The sequence below is a fragment of the Amphibalanus amphitrite genome, unplaced genomic scaffold (assembly GCF_019059575.1).
Source record: "Amphibalanus amphitrite isolate SeventyFive unplaced genomic scaffold, NRLGWU_Aamphi_draft 000211F_arrow, whole genome shotgun sequence".
In the NCBI taxonomy this organism is placed as follows: Eukaryota; Metazoa; Arthropoda; class Thecostraca; order Balanomorpha; family Balanidae; genus Amphibalanus; species Amphibalanus amphitrite.
This window is the reverse complement of record NW_024881706.1, coordinates 468,267-486,495: the sequence shown is the minus strand read 5'-3', so window position 1 is coordinate 486,495 and position 18,229 is coordinate 468,267. Positions and strand designations below refer to the sequence as shown.

Below are 18,229 nucleotides of genomic sequence, written 5' to 3'. Positions count from 1 at the left end.
ATCCTTTACAGAGAAAACTGTTTTCCCTGGCCTCCACATTTTCTTCCGGTCATGTAGCAGCGAGGCTCGAAGGAGAAAATCTCATTTATCTTCCCTTGAATAATCCTTGAATCAGCATAAGTTTGCGCATTTCCCAAAAAGCTGTTTATTTTTAGCAAATAAATCACGAAATAAACTTGGCAATCATCCGTCGAAACATTGGACGTCAACCACCTAACGCGACATCTATATCAAAGCGTTAGTTCCCAGGCTTCCCGCTTCACTGCTCTGTTGGCGCTGATCTGCCGACACCAGCACAGGGTGATGACGGCGCAGATGAGGTCCACGCAGCCGGCGGCCACGCCGACAGATGTCAGCACAGTCGACTCTCGGTCCAGCCACCGCGCTATCCCCTGCAGGCAGCCCTGCAAGAAATCCATCCGATGTCATTGGGTGTTGTCGTCGGTGACTCGAATGGGTGAACACCAGTGATAATAGCTCAAATAAATGGCTAAATGTGTCATGCTTGGAGTAGGGTTGACTTATAGACTATCAGAGCACCAGTCGCTGTCAGAGGTGGACCAGTGCGGTGTACCTGCGTGTGCCTCTGGCTGTGGTGCTGCAGCGGGTCCCTCTCCTGACACGTCTCCGGGTCGCGGGGGTGCGGGTTACGGTACGGCTGCGGCGCGTCCTCCCGCAGCGCACAGCAGGTGAGCGGCACGCGCAGCTCGGCGCCGCCCAGCTCCTCCACACGCCACCGCGAGTAGTTGTAGTCGGAGGGGAACTGCACGCCACAGCACTGAAACTGCGGCACATACTCAGTGGGACTGCACGCCACAGCACTGAAGCTGCGGTACACAGTGTATACCTTCTGCACGCCACAGCACTGAAACTGCGTAAAGCAGCACGCAGTCGCAGGCAGCTTAATCAGAATGCCATGATTCATTGTTGTTCGCTTTGAACTTGTCAAATAATTCATGGCTTGACGTAAATAATACATACCTGAACCACGGAATATATAGTCTACGACAAGACTGTAGATGCCGAAGACTCATATTCAGTGCCTGGACTATTAATAATTAACATTCTTCTGTTATTCTTCCGTCATGATAACAAACGGTGAACAATGCATGGTAACACAGTTGTTCATCAATGAAAGTAAAACAAACATCGATATTTTTTCAAATTAGACGAGACCACAAATGACATAAATAGAAACAAATGCAGATATAATTACGTCAGTCGATATGCAACTGCTTACAGAACCTTACCTTGTACTGAGCGAAGTCGATGGCCATGGTCTCCTGTCCACGGTCGGGCACGCCGTAGTACTTGGCCAGCTTCCTGCCCAGAGTGTGTGCCAGCGCGGCGTCCGTGCGCTGCTGGTGCACGTGGCTAAACGCGCCCACCGTGATCTCCGAGCACATCGTGATCGCCACGAAACAGAAATACTGCCGACGGCAGAGACGGCAGAGCCGAGTCAGTTCTCCGAGCACATCGTGATCGCCACGAAACAGAAGTTGCCGACGTCAGAGGCGGGCTAATAGGCATAATGCATTAGGAGAAGGACACATATAGCCATTGTCTGGATTGAAGTTCATGAAGATATTCTCATGTCTTTTGGACATAAGTCATCATAATCAATACGCATTCCTCTCATTTCCATAAAACCATCGTACCATTGTCTTTTAAGCGAGAGCAATAAGTGACATCAGAAGGTAATGGGCATTTTCCATTTATTTATACCAAATTTGTACTTATAACGTAAAACGATCTTGCACTGATACCTAGGTTATATTTCGGCTGGGCATCTAAGCCGATTGTTACTTACGAATGCGACTATGCAGTAGTCTTGTTTGACGGCTCCGAGACAGCCGAGCAGGCCGACCAGAAGTTTGAACGTACCGATTAGAACCAGACCGACACACAACAACCTGTAGGGGAGCAGGTTCCAATTAGTTAGTTATACACTGATCAGCATCTGAGGCCGGCGCACAACAGTCTCCAGAGGCACAGGCATCAGTAATGGATTGCTGTCATTTGCTCAAATATTCGACAGTCGATATTTATCTTTACCAGTCGGAGGATATTCTATTGATATCCACCAAACGTCATTTATAACATTGGACAACCGGTATATTGCATACAAGACAATTGTCATCTGCCGCAAACTTCTCTGAGACAATTACGTAGATACATGTTTACAGATACACCGCAAAAAGTGTGAAACGATACCAACAAATAAGACAACTAAATGAAAGCTCCACTTAACCCGCGCCCCGCTGGGCTATTCAGCCATACGCGCCCTGCTGGGGGGGGGGGGCAGATTCTGCCCCCCTGTCTAACTTCCGAACCGATGGTCGTAGAAAGACGGGGAAAACGGCAATCGAAAGCTCTCAACAAGGCGGATCTTAAGAGCCCAATTTTTTTTTGATTAAGTAGGTCAGAGGTCAGGTCAAGGTCAGGTCAAGGGTACAAAATGCAAGTTTCTACAGTATCGGCCTTGCACCGTAGTTGCCGAAGAATGGACTGAGACTGATTGCCCAAAACGTATTCTTAGACTACCGAGACAATATTCGTATCATACAATGTCATTCAAAGGTCAAGGTCAAGGTCAGGTCAGGTCAGGTCAGGTCACCAAAAACAAAATATAGAAATAGGCATGTGCGACACATGTTTTATGGGTCATTTCACTCATAGAATTCAATAGGCACACTCAATAAGTGATATGGACCACCTCTGGATGAATTTCAGGTCGAGGTCAGGTCAAGGTCAGGTCATGTGAGGTCAAATTTTGAAGTTGGTTGTTTAGGCCTAAAAAGGTGTCTAACTGATGCAGTTTTTCACGGCAAATCGAATGGTGCTATTTTTAATTCCGTACGAGGTCTAGAACTTCCAAAAAAATCATTTTTCAAAATTTTTGTTTGTCGTGACGTCATCAAATTTTGAATAACTCCCACATTTTTGAACCGATTCTTCTAAAAATTGGTATGTAGGTGCACAAAGACCACTTCTCTAACATATATTCCGGTTTTTCGATACACCAAAAATTTTGGATTTTATAATTATTTTCCCAAAAAAGTCAGTTTTTTGAAAAAATTTGGGCCAAAATCCAAAATTTTCAAAAAACCGAGATAGCCATTTGATAGACAAAGTGGAATCACGTATAACCTTTTTTGTTACGTCTTGATTCCTTTAAAAATGAAGATGTTAGCGGCGTTTGAAATTTTGCCGTTTTTGAGGCGAAAATGGCGAACATGACGTCACTAAAACGTCAAAATCTCAAAAATTTTCCGACGGATTTCGCTCAAATTTTCAGGAAGCGTGTCAAATTGATGTATGATAAGGTACTGTAAATTTGACGTCGCTGGCGTAACGCGTTTAGAAGTTATTGGCGAAAAACGGGAGGGGGGCAGATTCTGCCCCCCCCCCCCCCCAGCGGGGCGCGGGTTAAGAAATGATACTCTGGATCACCACTGATTGCAAGGATAAATATGATACTTTTTAAACGATAAAAACGAATGCTTTTCATGATACGTTTCATGGGTGTCGATTTGTATACCTTTGGGGGTGCTGCAGCACCCCCAATGCTCAAATGAGCACCCCCAATGGTTTTCCGGGCACCCCTAATGTTCCAGTTAGCACCCCCAATGATTTTGTCCCTCAGTAACTCCCACTAACTCTGCTTGAAGAAAATAATTGGTTCTGCAGTCTTTCACTACTAAAACTAAAACAATTACACAACTTGCAATGCATGAAATAAAGATGTAAAGAAAAGAAAAGTTAGTTTTAAGAAGAAGGGCAAAAAAACGGTAAGTTGCAAAGACACTGGTGTGGGTCCGTCGTACACGGATGTCGGACCCTTAGAGCTGCTGGCGCGTACCCTTTACAAGCCGGCAGGGGGCTCCAGAGACCGGCGACGGGCCCTCAGAGGCCGACAAAGGGCCATCAAAGGCCGGTGGTACCTTACGAAACCCTGTGGGGTCGTCTTTAGAGACCGACACGGACTCAGCGCCGATGGGGCCCTCAGAGTAGCCGGTGTGGGGCCTTCAAATGTCACCGGTGGGTGGCCGTCACATGCGCACTTGGGGGCCTTTAGAAGCTACGATGTTGGGCCCCCAGAGCCGCCGATATAGGGCCTTAAGAGGCACTAGTGTGGGGCCCTCAGATATGGCAATGTGGGGCCCTCGGAGCCGCCGGTGTGGAGGGTTCACAGTCGCCGGTGACGGCCCTCACAGGCGCCGTTGTGGGGGCTCTCAGAGACACTGGTTTAGGGCCATCACAGGCGCGCGTGGGGCCCTCAGAACTGCTGTTACGGAACGGACCCTTCATAGGCCGACAAGAAGATATTAAGAGGTCACCGGTGCCTTCAGAAGCCTTGTGGGGTTCTCAGAGACTGGTATGGTGCGCTCAGACGCCGCTGGGATCCTCCGAGTCACCTGTGTGGGATCGTCAGGGTCGCTGGTAACTGACAAGGGCCCTCAGAACCGCCCATGTAGGGTTTTTAAAGCCATTGGTGTAGGGCCTCAGAGTTAGGGGTGTGTGGCCCTTAGAGACGCCGGTGTGGCGCTCAGGGGCGCCGGTGAGGGCCCTCACAGTCGCCGTTATAGGGGCCCTCAGAGAAATGGGTGTGGGGCCATTACAGGCGGGTGTGCAGCTCCTAGAGCTGGCCCCCTATAGGCCGGTTAGGACCCCCAGAGGCCGGCAAGTGGGCCTCAGAGGCTGGCTTGGGGCCCTTATGGAGATCTTAATGTTGGTACTTGTGGGCCCATGAGGTGTTCTTACGAGCCCTGTGGGGCCCTACTTAGTCCAAATATGGCCAACGTGGACCCTCAGCGGCCAATTGGCGCCGCAGGGCCCCTCAGGCCCGAATAACCCGAGGGGCCCCTGAACCTGATGGGGGGGGGGGGGGCATGTGCCTCACAGGCCCACCTGGCTACGCCACTGACTGGAAAATCGTAAACCCATAAATATCGAAATGCGATCACCTGTCATTATCAGAGATTATTGTGATCGTCTGATTACCGCCAGAGCTTCGTAGCTACCGTTCCCTCCGCGCAATATCCGCTCCTGCGGACCGCAGGGGCTGCTGCACCGGTGCTAATCGCCGTCATCGGTTACTGTCGCCTTATTACCGAAGTGCCGGGGCTGCAACCAGCTGCCGGCAAATGTACGACTTTTTTCGGAGACATATTTATGTAATAAGGTAGCCAAGTACCTACCAGGACGAGCAGAATGATGCTGAAGAACGTTCAACCTTTGGGAAATATTAGTGGAAATCCCAGGATTATCAGTAGGTACCTTATGAGGATACCCAACCATGCCTTGTATGTACGGTTGTCCCCCATGGCAAAGCTGCAATCTTTCACCCGGTGCAGGGGTTGAGCACCCCCAACCATTTTGAAAAATCGACACCCCTGATACGTTTTTACTTCACTGAGTTTCGGCACACGATTTAAACTATCTGTTAAATGATATGTTTGTCGAACATTTATGTAGTGTTGATTTATCCAATAAGTTTGCCTCCCAAAGCTCCTTCACTCAACACTCATATATTTACTTTTTGAGCGTAAATACGAATAAATTCGGAGATAAAACAAGAGAGCGCTTATAGGTTGCGATAGGCGCGAACTTTGCTACACAAAGATCCATTGACGGGATCGTTACTAATGGCTACTTTGTACCGTCTCCGGACAACATCCTGCAGATCTGAGTTCTGACACACCTGAATGTGGGCAGCAGTAGCTGTCCATCCTCGATGTTGACCAGGAAGAACAGCAGCTGCCGACTGCTGTCCACCAGAAGGGCCGTGCCGAGCAACAGCAGCGCGCAGCCGGACGCCTGGGGGTGGACGACTGCAGGTCAGCAGCTGCAGGTCAGCACTAACTGCAGGTCAGCAGCTGTAGGTCAGCACCAGTGGGTCAGCACTAACTGCAGGTCAGCAGCTGTAGATCAGCACCAGTGGGTCAGCACCGTCAGCACTGACTGCAGGTCATCACCCAGCAGTGGCTGCAGGTGACAGCCAAAGAGCTTCTAGCATTGTGTCGCAGGTCGAAACAAAGCCGTCTGGGCTCCGTTTAAATCTGAGATGACAACTGACATAGGTTTGCTGCATTTGCTCGGACATTTATATTGCACCGTTATAATACTCATGCAAACTGTTGCAAGAAAACTGACATCTATTCATCCGAACAGCGATGCGCATATGAAGTATGTCACAAACCCAGTATATGAAGATGAAGAACAGAAGGAACGACTGGGAGGCGCAAGAGAGCAGACTCGCCATTTGTCGTCACATTCCCGGGGCTGTATGATCTGTATCTAAATATCTAAAGTTGTTTAGGTTTTGGCGTAGAAGTCATCGATTCTTCACTCTGAAACGAGAACAAGAAACAGCGTCTGTGATCTGGTGACAAAATTGGTGGGCAAGGTACATATATGCAATGCGCTAATTGCGCTTATGTGTTTACCGTTCACTTTTCACATAGGGACCTCCCAGTGCAATAGACACCTATAAATTACGTATAAATTCTAAATAGTGATAACGTGGTGACTGTCACCGTTTGGCATCTTGCGTAAACGAGTTATGTGAAAAAAGAAAGAAAAATAAAACAAAACGGTTTGTACGGCGGAACATATATAGGTACCAACGCTCGACGCAAATGGTTTGTTTCTAAGGAGCCATGTTAGTTCATTACATCTAGCAACCAAAACAGACGTAAAAACAAGCTCGGCAATCGCTAAAAATGCCATCTATAAATTGATCATCATTTATACATCAGCAACGCGTCACAACCTTATTCATGTAGCTGCCGTATATGGGCATCAAGCCATGCGGAACAGCATACGTTCAGGCGTTTGTTACTGCTGCCATCTAGGGCCAGGGGAGGGCATGAACTTTACTCGAGTAATGCGGAACAGCATACGTTCAGGCGTTCATTACTACTGCCATCTAGGGCCAGGAAAGGGCATGAACTTTACTCGAGTAATGCGGAACAGCATACATTCAGGCGTTCATTACTACTGCCATCTAGGGCCAGGAGAGGGCATGAACTTTACTCCGGTAATGCGGAACAGCATACATTCAGGCGTTAATTAGGTACTACTGCCATCTAGGGGCCAGAAAAGAGCAAGAGCTTTACTCGGGTAATGCGGAATAGCATACGTTCAGGCGCTCTCACCACTGTCATCTAGGGACAGGAGAGGACGTAAACTTCCTGGAGTAATGCGGCACAGTATACCTAAATATCAGGCGTTCATTCCCTGGCTCTCGCTCATTGCATGCGATGCGAAGTAGGCATCAGGGGTTTGGCACTATGGGCTTTTTATTGGCAATTGGCGAGGGGCGGAAGGCAGCGTGTTCTGCAGCTGGGCCCCATCCTTCTTCAGCATCACAGTCAGCGGTTGGACCCCCGTGAAGCGGGTGGGGATAAACCTGCTGAGCCAGGCGCTTGCGCTGATGAAGCTCCGTAGCTCCTTGATGTCGGTGTGGTGTGGTGCGTCCACCAAAGCCCTGGTCGACTGCAGATGTGCGACTCCGTACTTCGTCAGGCGGCCCAGTGAGCACAGAAGTCGACCTCAGGCTGGGAGAAGACGGACTTCTGCATGCTCACTGTGATACGAAGTCAGACCCCTTGCTGGTTCCGTATCGATTTACTAGGTGTAGGAACTTTGGTCGATTCTTATTTACTATTCTAGGGAGTTTCATCGATGGTAGGTACGAATATTCACCACAGTGCAGCGGTGACAGCAACAAACATCGAAATGCATTAGTCAAGTAAAGTACACAGGCTCTTCGCGAGGTGTTCCTGAAATTCGACCTTGAGCGTTTCGACCTTGTGACGCAGTTTGCGCCGCGTCAGCTCGGTAGTAGGCCGCCCACTGGATTCCCTGCCCCCGGCCGGCAGCAGCCGCCACCATTACCAAATCGGGCCACAGACGAGCCGATGACGTCAGGGTCACGTGGTGTGCGGCCGCCCGGCCGGTCACCAGGCTCGTCCGCGTGGGCTCTCGGCGATCGGCCGATTGGCGCACGCCGCACACCTTCCACCGGCAGCGGTTGTAACTGAGGGTGTTAGTCTCGCAGACGGAGGCGGAACAGCACCAAATAAGGCAGCTCCCGGCCGGATTCTGCGTACACGCCGACACGCACCCCCCGTCCGCACCGCACCGTCCGCCCGCGCGCTGTCAGCATCCCACACGCACCCCTCGGGAGCCCGGGACAGGCACAGCTGGACGGCACTCTGGAACCTTCGCCCTTCAAACTGCAGACGGAATTCTGTAACGTTTGCCCTTCAAACAGGATGAGAATCTAAGATTTACGCCATTCAATATGTTCATCAATTTCATAAGTCCTGTCAGACTGTTCTAACACTCATGCAAGTGACCCGAATGAATGTAAAGATAAACAGCACGGTTTGTCATGAAGGAATGTATGCGAGATAATTTGCCGGTGACACTTAATAGCTTAACCGGAAAGATAGTAAGCATAACTAAATATTGCAATTGTATAAGGCACCTTCATAGAACGGTACCTACTTCATTCGTTCACATATGATTTTTACTAGGTATGTTAACGGTTATCCGACCAAGCACTTCAGACTTCAACCCCTCGTCACCAAGCCCACCAGAGATCACTCGCAGGTATCGGTCGAAACCAGCCGCAGTTGGCAGATGCTCACTCGTCTGGGCATTGTCAGCGTGAGACATTGTTTTGACACTCGCGCTCTTAGCACCACTTTGGCGCATATCCATTAGGGCAGTCAGACTTGTGTCAAAACTGCGACACTCAACAGTGGTTGGGTCTCCCTTCCAGCCAACATAACACATCTATAAATTATAACTGCGGACAGCTGCCAACCGCCTACCTGGGTATTCTCGGTAGTTCATTGGAGTTTTATCCCCGGTACGACGCCGCGGGCTGCAGCTCCGTCGATCGTTGAAGAACCCACATCGGCGGCCACCTTCGATATCGACCGCCGGCGTCCCGAGTCCAAACAGATGCTAAAAGACAATAGACTCGGGGCGCCGGGTGCATCAACACTGGCGGGACGCCGGCTAGGACGGTAGGTAGGTATTCGTGGGGCCAGTTTCAGAAAAGGGTTGTCAAATGTCTAATGTCCGTACAATGTCAGAAATCTTAAACCTTTTTGTCTGAACTCTGCCAAAGCTTGGTTTTATTAAAGCTAGACATGGACAACAGTGATGCCAGTTTCAGCAACTAGAATTAAACGTTTTCAATTTATTTCTAATGCTTTTAGTTGTCCAAAGTTGCTTGTAGACATCACAACGTAGCTGAGATATCTACCGGCAAATTTATGACGAACGCGGAAATCGCTTAAGTGTCGCTTTTTTGTGTCTTGTTCCAAGACAGTTCCTTTTCCAACCGAATTTGAAATTGGACATTTAACGAAATCACTACTCCGAAGATCCGAGTTCCGATCGGCACCTAGAATTGGTACTTGTACTTACATACCTCGCGAGGCGCCGGCTAGGGCGCCACTCGGGACGTAATTCGGGGCATCATTATCATAACTCAAAGCATTTGTTGGCTGCACCATATTCTCGATCAATTAGAGATCCTACCTAACCGCAAAAAAGTCTGAAAAAGTTATTTCCCGATAAAATCATAGGTATACGGATCTGCGCCACAATTCATTGGCTCGCCTTGCCGTACCCCGCAGGCCGCTAACTAATTATTTCACACCACCATTTCAGTTCACACGGCGTTCGTTCGTCTGTCGGGACTCGGTAGCCCGTACTGCCCATCACGTGTGTCCTGCTGATGGCTCCACCAGGCCTCTCCCCGGAGTTCCCCGCGGAATTCCGGATGTACATATATTGGTCTCCGGAGACTGCAGACGGTAGCAACATTACCGACATTTGTATTTCGCACCAGCCAATGGAGGCCATATTTCGCCGGGATAGGTTTCAAACAAACAACTTTTTTATCCGGGCTCTCTGTCAGCGATGTAACTTAGTAAACGAGCTTGCTGCTCACCACGGTTGTATGGTTGATTTATACAGTGATAAATCAAAGAAGTTATGTATGTATAGTATAGATGTAGGTAACAGCTAAATGAAAGTTACCTACCTCCAATTTTCAAACTCCATATGTGCTACGGTTCGGGTTTTCATTTTTTACGACATACGAGCTGGTAAGGTCAATGGTCGCAGCACACACACCGTAGAAAATGTTTACCAATTCCCTAGTTATCCGGCCACTTTTCACTAACAAAATGCGAGTAGACTTCACTTTTCACTAACAAAATGCGAGTAGACTTCAAGTCTACTCGCATTTTGTTAGAGTAGGGTAGCCTGGGGCAAGACGCCCCAGATAATTTATTTTGCTCATAATTTATTCTCTCATAAGAAAACTTTTGTCCCACGTCACCTGGAGGGCCAAATTTGTGCTCAATGCGTTCTTTGGACATTTTACTTTAAATTCCACCCCTCAAATTCATTCACTTATGATCGGACTCCCAGCTAGGAAGTGGTTTGTGAAGCAACTGCAAATAGGGCGTTTTGCCCCAACCCCAGGGCAAAACGCCCCACGGCCTGGGGCAAGAAGCCCCATACTCTAGATTTAAGATTAAACATGCTAGTTGACTAAATCTTATATGAGAGGTCCGTTAGACCTTGGGAGGCACGGCACTGAAGTTAGCACCTTCCATCCTATCAGGTGTTCAGCTACGACACTATTGTATGCGCAGGTTTTTCACCTGCCTCATAAGGCCAAATAATAAATTATTGCAATGCAAATGTTAACAAAATACTTCCTTTGCCATCCAGTTGCTGAGAAAAGTACATATAAATGCATAGAAACATACCGTTCGCCAGCTACCGAACATTAGGAAGTGGGTAGTCCGAACAACACATGAGGTAAAACGCCCCATGGGGCTTTTTGCCCCGCGACCTACTGGGGCGTTTTACCCCATTACGTAGTTCGGTCAGAGAACAACGCCTTGCACTCCAGGAAGACATAATTTAACACGAACCAACCCGGCATTATAAGCGTTAGACAATAGTTGTTCAAAATACATAAAAGTCGTTAACCTGATGTGGACGATAAAAGAACGCCATGATGCATAATCTGACAACAAAACATAAAAATCACACCAAAAACACATTTTTGGCTATATCTCCCTAAAGATTCATCACAATTTCTTTCCAGTCTGCTCATATAATGATCGTATAGCGCACGTTTTATAGAAGAGAGGATGTGTCCCCAGAACCTTGCCAGTTTCGAGAAACATCGGTGAGGCGTTTTACCTCGGCGGGGCGACTCGCCCCGGTCTACCCTATGTAGACTTCACTTTTCACCAGCAAAATGCGATTAAACTTCAAGTCTACTTGCTTTTTGTTAGTGAAAAGTGGCCGGATAACTAAGAAATTAGTTAACATTTTCTTTTAGAGTGTATACCTGCGGTAACCTGCAACGGTCAGAGCTGAGCTACTGCTTTGTAACCTACGACTGTCGTCTGACCTGCGGCCATCGCTGCCTGCCGTGTCCTGCAGCTCTCCGAGTACTGACCTGCTGTCACCAGCCGGCGCCGGTATCCATTCACCAGTCCAATCCTATAGTTTCTGTCCTCTCCTGCAGTACTGAAGTCAACACTCCTGTAATCACACTTACACCCACACTATACAACAGCTCCCGGACCGGTCACAGCACCGCCACCGCGGGGAGCACAGCGAGTCTGTGTGACGGGGCGGCGTCACGGCGTTCCACCGTCACGGCCGGCCGCCCGGCGCCCCGCCACGCCCTGCACCCCTCGCGGCCCAGCTGTGTGCCGTGTGGTCGGGCGGTACTGGCAGCGGCGGCGGCAGGAGAGGACGTCAGGCGAACGGATGAATGACTGTGGACCGAGCCCGTGGCTGTAAGTGTAGGTCAGGAGGTCCCAGCGATAGTTATCAGCACTGTAGAAAGGAAGTCAGCTCAATATCCGGCGGACGGCAGCGGGCAGGACTGATGACAGCGCAGGCTATGCAAAAAGCACGCAAATTGAATCGCATGGCTGACCTCGCCATTCTGATCCATATGTCATACTGTCGCTTCATCTTGTGATAATTCAGTTTCAGGGCTTTCATTTTCACATAAAGTTCCACTTAGATATAAATTTATCAATAATAAACGGTTTCAAATATCTAAACGCCGAGCCATTATAATTGATCGACCATCGATTTGACTGTACTTACCATTACAAGAACAAAGCCAGCCTTTCGAGGTCCAGCCACGCTCAGCGAATTCACATGTGGTAATGCACCTGGCTCTGACTGCTCCAATGACGTAGGTACTGACTACAGATTATTTACCACTCGGCAGTTGCCGGGCGCTGCTCAGGTGCCCAGGAATCTTCTAAATGAATTGCTTAAGTACCTTCCGTCCTTCGCTTATGACCGATGCAATGCTTAATGAGGGCACTGTTATCTCTAAAAATGTCTAAACTTGCAAATATAAACATAGCGGTTGTCTTATTAGGGACTATTCTGCATCATTCACGGCTTGCCAACGATTTTTTATTTTGTTTGTATAACCGCCAAATGCTAATACTCGTAATGGTATATAATGCGAGACACACTTCCAAATAAGGAAGCTACTGCAGACTTGGTATTTAGCATCACTACGCTGACAATATGGTAAACATAATGAAACGAAAAAGCGTGTTCCTGAATACCTTGTCGCACTCGCCTGGTACAGCCCTCTGCAAACTGCGTGGTAGGTATTCTTTTTTCGACAAAACCGATAATAACGCGAATACTATGCTAACGGTCACTCGGACATCGTAACAGCAAGACGCACAAGACTCCGCACCTTAGATTGGGCTTACTTTGGTATACATTTTCCATCTAGTTTGGCAACAACACACAAAAGTTTATATCCGCCCCCAAAACGAACTTTTGCATTTTGTTGCTACACCAGGCGTATACTTTGTTCCGTGATAGACCCAATCGAAGGAGTGGAGCATGGCGCATCTATATGCAATGAGATCCGACCGACTGATAACTTAGCCTTTGAGTTATTATCGGATTTGGCGAAAAAAGAATACCTACCACGCAGTCTGCAGAGGGCTGTACGTCTATTGTGATTTTAGGACTAAAGTACGTATCGCTAAAGTACGTAGGACAAAAGTACGTATGCAAATGTTCGTACGCAAATATACGTAGGCGCTAAAGTTCGTATGCCAAAAGTACGTACGCAAATGTTCGTACGTAAAAGTACGTATGCAAAAGTACGTAGTGCATAAAGTACGTATGTCAAAAGTACGTACGCAAATGTTCGTACGCAAAAGTACGTATGAAAAAGTACGTAGTGCATAAAGTACGTATGCCAAAAGTACGTACGCAAATGCTCGTACGCAAAAGTACGTATGCAAAAGTACGTAGTGTAAAAAGTACGTATGCCAAAAGTACGTACGCAAATGTTCGTACGCAAAAGTTCGTATGCAAAAGTACGTAGTGTATAAAGTACGTATGCCAAAAGTACGTACGCAAATGTTCGTACGCAAAAGTACGTTTGCAAAAGTACGTAGTGTATAAAGTACGTATGCCAAAAGTACGTACGCAAATGTTCGTACGCAAAAGTTCGTTTGAAAAAGTACGTAGTGTAAAAAGTACGTATGCCAAAAGTACGTACCTACGGTTCGTATGCCAAAGCACGTAGTGTATAGGTACGTATGCTAGAAGTAGGGTATAGTAGTGTAAGTTGAGCCACTTTTTCTTTATTGCTGCCCTCTTGCCATACTATAGGGAACTCATGATAAATTCATATAGGTACCAAATAATATAGCTTTGTTCCTTTCGCCCATTTACTCATCGAGAAATTTTGCTATGGCTTGTAACAAATGCTCATTAAATAAAGAATAAGAAAGGAATTACACATTGATCAACTTAACCCATGGGTGGGGTACGTACTTTATACCCTACGTACATTTGCTATACGTACTTTTGTCCGTGACGTACTTGGTCCACACGTAGGGTAGACCGGGGCAAGTCGCCCCGCCGAGGTAAAACGCCTGGCGGCCTCACCGATATCTCTCGGAACTGACAGGGTTCTGGGGAAAGGTCCTCTCTTCTGTTAAACGTGCACTACAGGGTGTCTCAAAAAAAGTGTCACGGTTTTGAACATCTCCCGTTTCGTAATAATAAGGCCTACATCATTCAAATTTTCCACATTTAGTGGCAATGTTTTGACATTTTATGTGGTAAAATTACGAGTTCCTAGGTAGAATGGTTTTTACACTAGAACAAAAAAAAAAAAATAAAAAAAAGCTCAATTTTCGTGCTGTAGGAGATGGTACATCACGGCCTGCCGTCGATCCTGAAGAGTCTGGGCCCCTTTCGGCTGATGAATCCAGAAACAAGCTCATCAATGCATTTTTGAAACCTTTATAGGTAAGAACACCGTGTACAACTGCCATCTGGAGCACAGCAGCAAGCTGAGACACAGCCACAAACATGGGCAACGATCAACACTGATTGATTTTCAGACGACGCGAGTTTCCATGCTTCGACAGTCGACGGCATCTTTGATGGCAAAATCCTCTGCTCGGTTTTGTTCCGAAACACAAAGAGAAGAAAGGATAACTGATGGACAGTTTTAAAGTTCCTACTCAAACATGCAGAACTTCTGGGTGTGCGCAATGTGCAGTGTGTCACAAGTCCTTTGCACGGTGTCAGCGACTGCAGCTTTTGACGGAAGAGTCAGTCAGGCATGGCAACCGCGCTGTCTTGAGACTAATGGGTGATTGCGATTCCATTGTCTGTTTTGCATGGCGTTTTTTGGTTTCTTTGGTCTTCTTTGGTTCTAAGAAATTCTTATAATTGTAGGTAATTACTGACGAGCACGTTGCTGGGTGCAACAAGCAAAAGCCGAAGTCTTGCCGAAATCGTCGGCAGACAGTGACGTACCTATACTATCTCCTATAGCACCCAAAATTGAGATTTTTTTATTTTTTGTTCCGGTGCAAAAACCATTTTGCCTAAGAACTTGAAATTCTGCCACACAAAATGTCATACTATTGCCACTAATTCAGGAAAATTTGAACAATGTAGGTCATGTAGTTAGGAAATGGGAGATGTTCAAAACCGTGACACTTTTTTTGAGACACCCTGTATATGATCATTCTGGAAAGAAATTGTGGTAACTCTCTGGGAGATATAGCCAAAAATGTGTTGTTTTTTAGTGATTTTTATGTTTGGTCATCTGATTATGCATCCTCGCGTTCTTTTGTAGTCCACATCAGGTTAACGACTTTTATGTATTTTGAACAACTATTGTCTAACGCTTATAATGCCGGGTTGGTTCGTGTTAAATTATGTCTTGCTGGAGCGCAAGGCGTTGTTCGCTGACCGAACTACATGATGGGGTAAAACGCCCCAGTAGGTCGCGGGGCAAAAAGCCCCATGGGGCGTTTTACCTCATGTGTTGTTCGGACTACCCACTTCCTAATGTTCGGTAGCTGGCGAACAGCAAGTTTCTATGCATTTATATGTATTTTTCTCAGCAACTGTATGGCAAAGGAAGTGTATTGTTAACTGATTTGCATTGCAATAATTTATTATTTGGCCTTATGAGGCACGTGAAAAACCTGCTCATACAATAGTGTCATAGCTGAACACCTGATAGGATGGAAGGTGCTAACTTCAGTGCCGTGCCTCCAGCGGTCTAACGGATCTCTCATATAAGATTTAGCCAACTACCATGTTTGATCTTTAAGCTAGACTCTAGAGTATGGGGCTTCTTGCCTCAGGCCGTGGGGCGTTTTGCCCTGGGGTTGGGGCAAAATGTCCCATTTGCAGTTGCTTCACAAATCACTTCCTAGCTGGGAGTCCGATCATAAGTGAATGAATTTGAGGGGTGGAATTTAAAGTAAAATGTCCAAAGAACACATTGAGCACAAATTTGGCCTTCCAGGTGATGTAGCACAAAATTTAGGTAGGCCTGGTAGGCCTATGTAGCAAAATAGATTATCTGGGGCGTCTTGCCCAAGGTCTTTACCTTGCGTCTTTATCCTTCATTATACCCTACGTACATTTGCTATATGTACTTTTGTACGTGACGTACTTTTGTCCATACGTTTACGTACTTTATACCCTTACGTACTTCTGCCATACGTACTTTTTTCCGTGACGTACTTTTGTCCATACGTACTTTTTACCCTACGTACATTAGCTATAGGTACGTACTTTTGTCCGTGACGTACTTTTGTCCATACGTACTTTATACCCTACGTACTTCTGCGATACGTACTTTTGTCCCTGACGTACTTTTGTCCATACGTACTTTTTACCCTACGTACATTAGCTATACGTACTTTTGTCCCTGACGTACTTTTGTCCATACGTACTTTATACTGTACGTACTTCTGCAATACGTACTTTTGTCCCTGACGTACTTTTGTCCATACGTACTTTATACTGTACGTACTTCTGCGATACGTACTTTTGTCCCTGACGTACTTTTGTCCATACGTACTTTATACTGTACGTACTTCTGCGATACGTACTTAAATCCTACGTACTTTTGCTTACGTACTTTTGTCCTACGTACTTGAGCGATACGTACTTTTGTCCGTAACCCGTCTATTGTCCGACGGACAATCGCCACCATTAATCTCTTGTTGACAGTGTTTTACGTTCTATTTAGCGCTGTTCCCGGATTTTCTATTGTTTCCGATCGTATTGGAGCATCATGACACGCCAGCGTAGAAGCGTTCCACTTCCTGCACGAATCACCGTAACCCCGCCCATCCGCGTGACATGCGGGACAGCGTGTATTCAGAGATCGTGTATGAATGATGAAACAAACTAGTGATGGGGGTCACAAGGACTCTTCATTCTGGAATACTCGCGTTGATGGGTGCCGATGACATCCCGAGTTTGCGCACCCTTGAACCTAAATAATCGCTATTTATCAGCTGTCATTGTTGACAGCACTCGATGCCTGTTTCTGCCCTCGTATGTGAGCATCCACAGTGAATGCATGCAACTCGTGGGTCGTAATGCAACTCGTAGATGGAAATACAGCTCGTAGATCCGGTCAAGTGACCCGACCACCGGCACTCCTGTCGCCACGGATCCTCCCCGAACCGTGATTCACCCTCGTTAGTATCGCCTTTTGGGGAGATTGCTGCAGTGCATGGCTACTAAGCCATGCATGAGATATGTATGTGCTGGGGCATTCCACGATAGATCGACCAAAGCCGTACACCCTCATATTTTATTTTTTGCTTAAGATTGGTCTAATGGGTTGTTATGGGCGGGGAAGCCAGCTGTGCCAAGGATTTTTTCTTCGAACAACGGTTTCCGAGATATAGCCTCAGGCAATTCCTGGAGGTCACGCTGCAACCCTATGTTTGGCGGCTTATAACTCAGACACTATTGGTTTTCTATGGTAAAAACTTAATATGGTTCAACTCGCAATCAACCAACAAAAGTTTTGGCTATCTCGGATTTTCGATTTTTGAAAATTTTGATCACGTGACATCTTGACCTTTTTTTCGAAGAGTGACCTTGATATTTTCCCAACTGAAAGTCGCAATTATGTCTGATGACGATTAAAGCCTTATCAATTGTCATTCATATGCGCAAATAAAAAAAGTGGCTTACGGCCTGCGTTGACCTCAGGTCAGGTCATTTTTATGACCTGTCCATTATTACGAGCGAGAGCGACGCGAGATCTCGATAATAAAGCAAGATAGCGACAAGCGGTAAACGGTACAGGATTCACACGGATAAGGTCTACAATTTTTACGGAGGTCATTTTCAGGTCAGGTCAAAGATGACGTCACAGGGGTAAAAAGGAAGTCAAAATAGTTATGGCTGTACCTTTTGATCTAATAAAGAAAGAGACGTGGAACAGGCACCATTGTGTTTGCTTTCGCCTAGCTCCAGTTCGTTTTGAATTTCAATACCGATGACCTAAGATCAGGTCAATTTCTTGACCACCCCATTATAAGTCAATTGGGGAAAAATCAGCTCCCTTGTTTTTACACTAAAACGCGTCGAAATTGCCTAATATACCATGAGTGACTTCATATACGACTAACTTTGACTACCTTGAGACCTTTTTTGCTCTTGGTCAACTGTGACGTTGCTCTTGGGTCATGTGACTTCATTAAAGGTCACCAAATGTTTTTTTGCTAATAACTCCTTACAGGTTTGAGATACAGCCGCGCGGATAGGCTCATTGTATTCGGCTCGTCAAGGCCCATCGAATGATATATATGATGACCTTAAGGTCACGTGA

General features: G+C 46.8%; 1 protein-coding gene across 2 annotated transcripts; it reads right to left on the bottom strand.

The window, feature by feature from the left end:
• Positions 1-129: 129 nt before the first annotated feature.
• On the bottom strand, positions 130-11,839 carry LOC122385201 (leukocyte surface antigen CD53-like). 2 transcript variants are annotated; one of them, XM_043373316.1, is made up of 7 exons: positions 11,513-11,839; positions 6,203-6,353; positions 5,705-5,820; positions 1,811-1,913; positions 1,251-1,430; positions 575-784; positions 130-404 (listed from the first exon to the last, which is right to left on the bottom strand). In XM_043373316.1, the coding sequence occupies exons 2-7, from the start codon at positions 6,263-6,265 to the stop codon at positions 231-233; spliced, it is 846 nt and encodes a 281-aa protein (XP_043229251.1). In that variant the 5' UTR covers positions 6,266-6,353; positions 11,513-11,839; the 3' UTR covers positions 130-230. The 2 variants fall into 2 exon arrangements, with proteins under 2 accessions (XP_043229251.1, XP_043229252.1); XM_043373317.1 differs by lacking the exon at positions 11,513-11,839 and adding an exon at positions 7,903-8,022.
• Between the last annotated feature and the right edge of the window lie 6,390 nt (positions 11,840-18,229).

What these genes read in the sequence shown, in the direction of transcription:
- LOC122385201 (XM_043373316.1), bottom strand. Translation starts at nt 6,265, where the DNA reads ATGGCGAGTCTGCTCTCTTGCGCCTCCCAGTCGTTCCTTCTGTTCTTC. An exon ending in TCTTCATCTTCATATACTGG is followed by an intron (nt 5,821 to 6,202) that starts GTTTGTGACATA and finishes GTCCACCCCCAG; the next exon opens with GCGTCCGGCTGCGCGCTGCT. An exon ending in ACTACTGCATAGTCGCATTC is followed by an intron (nt 1,431 to 1,810) that starts GTAAGTAACAAT and finishes TGCCGTCGGCAG; the next exon opens with TATTTCTGTTTCGTGGCGAT.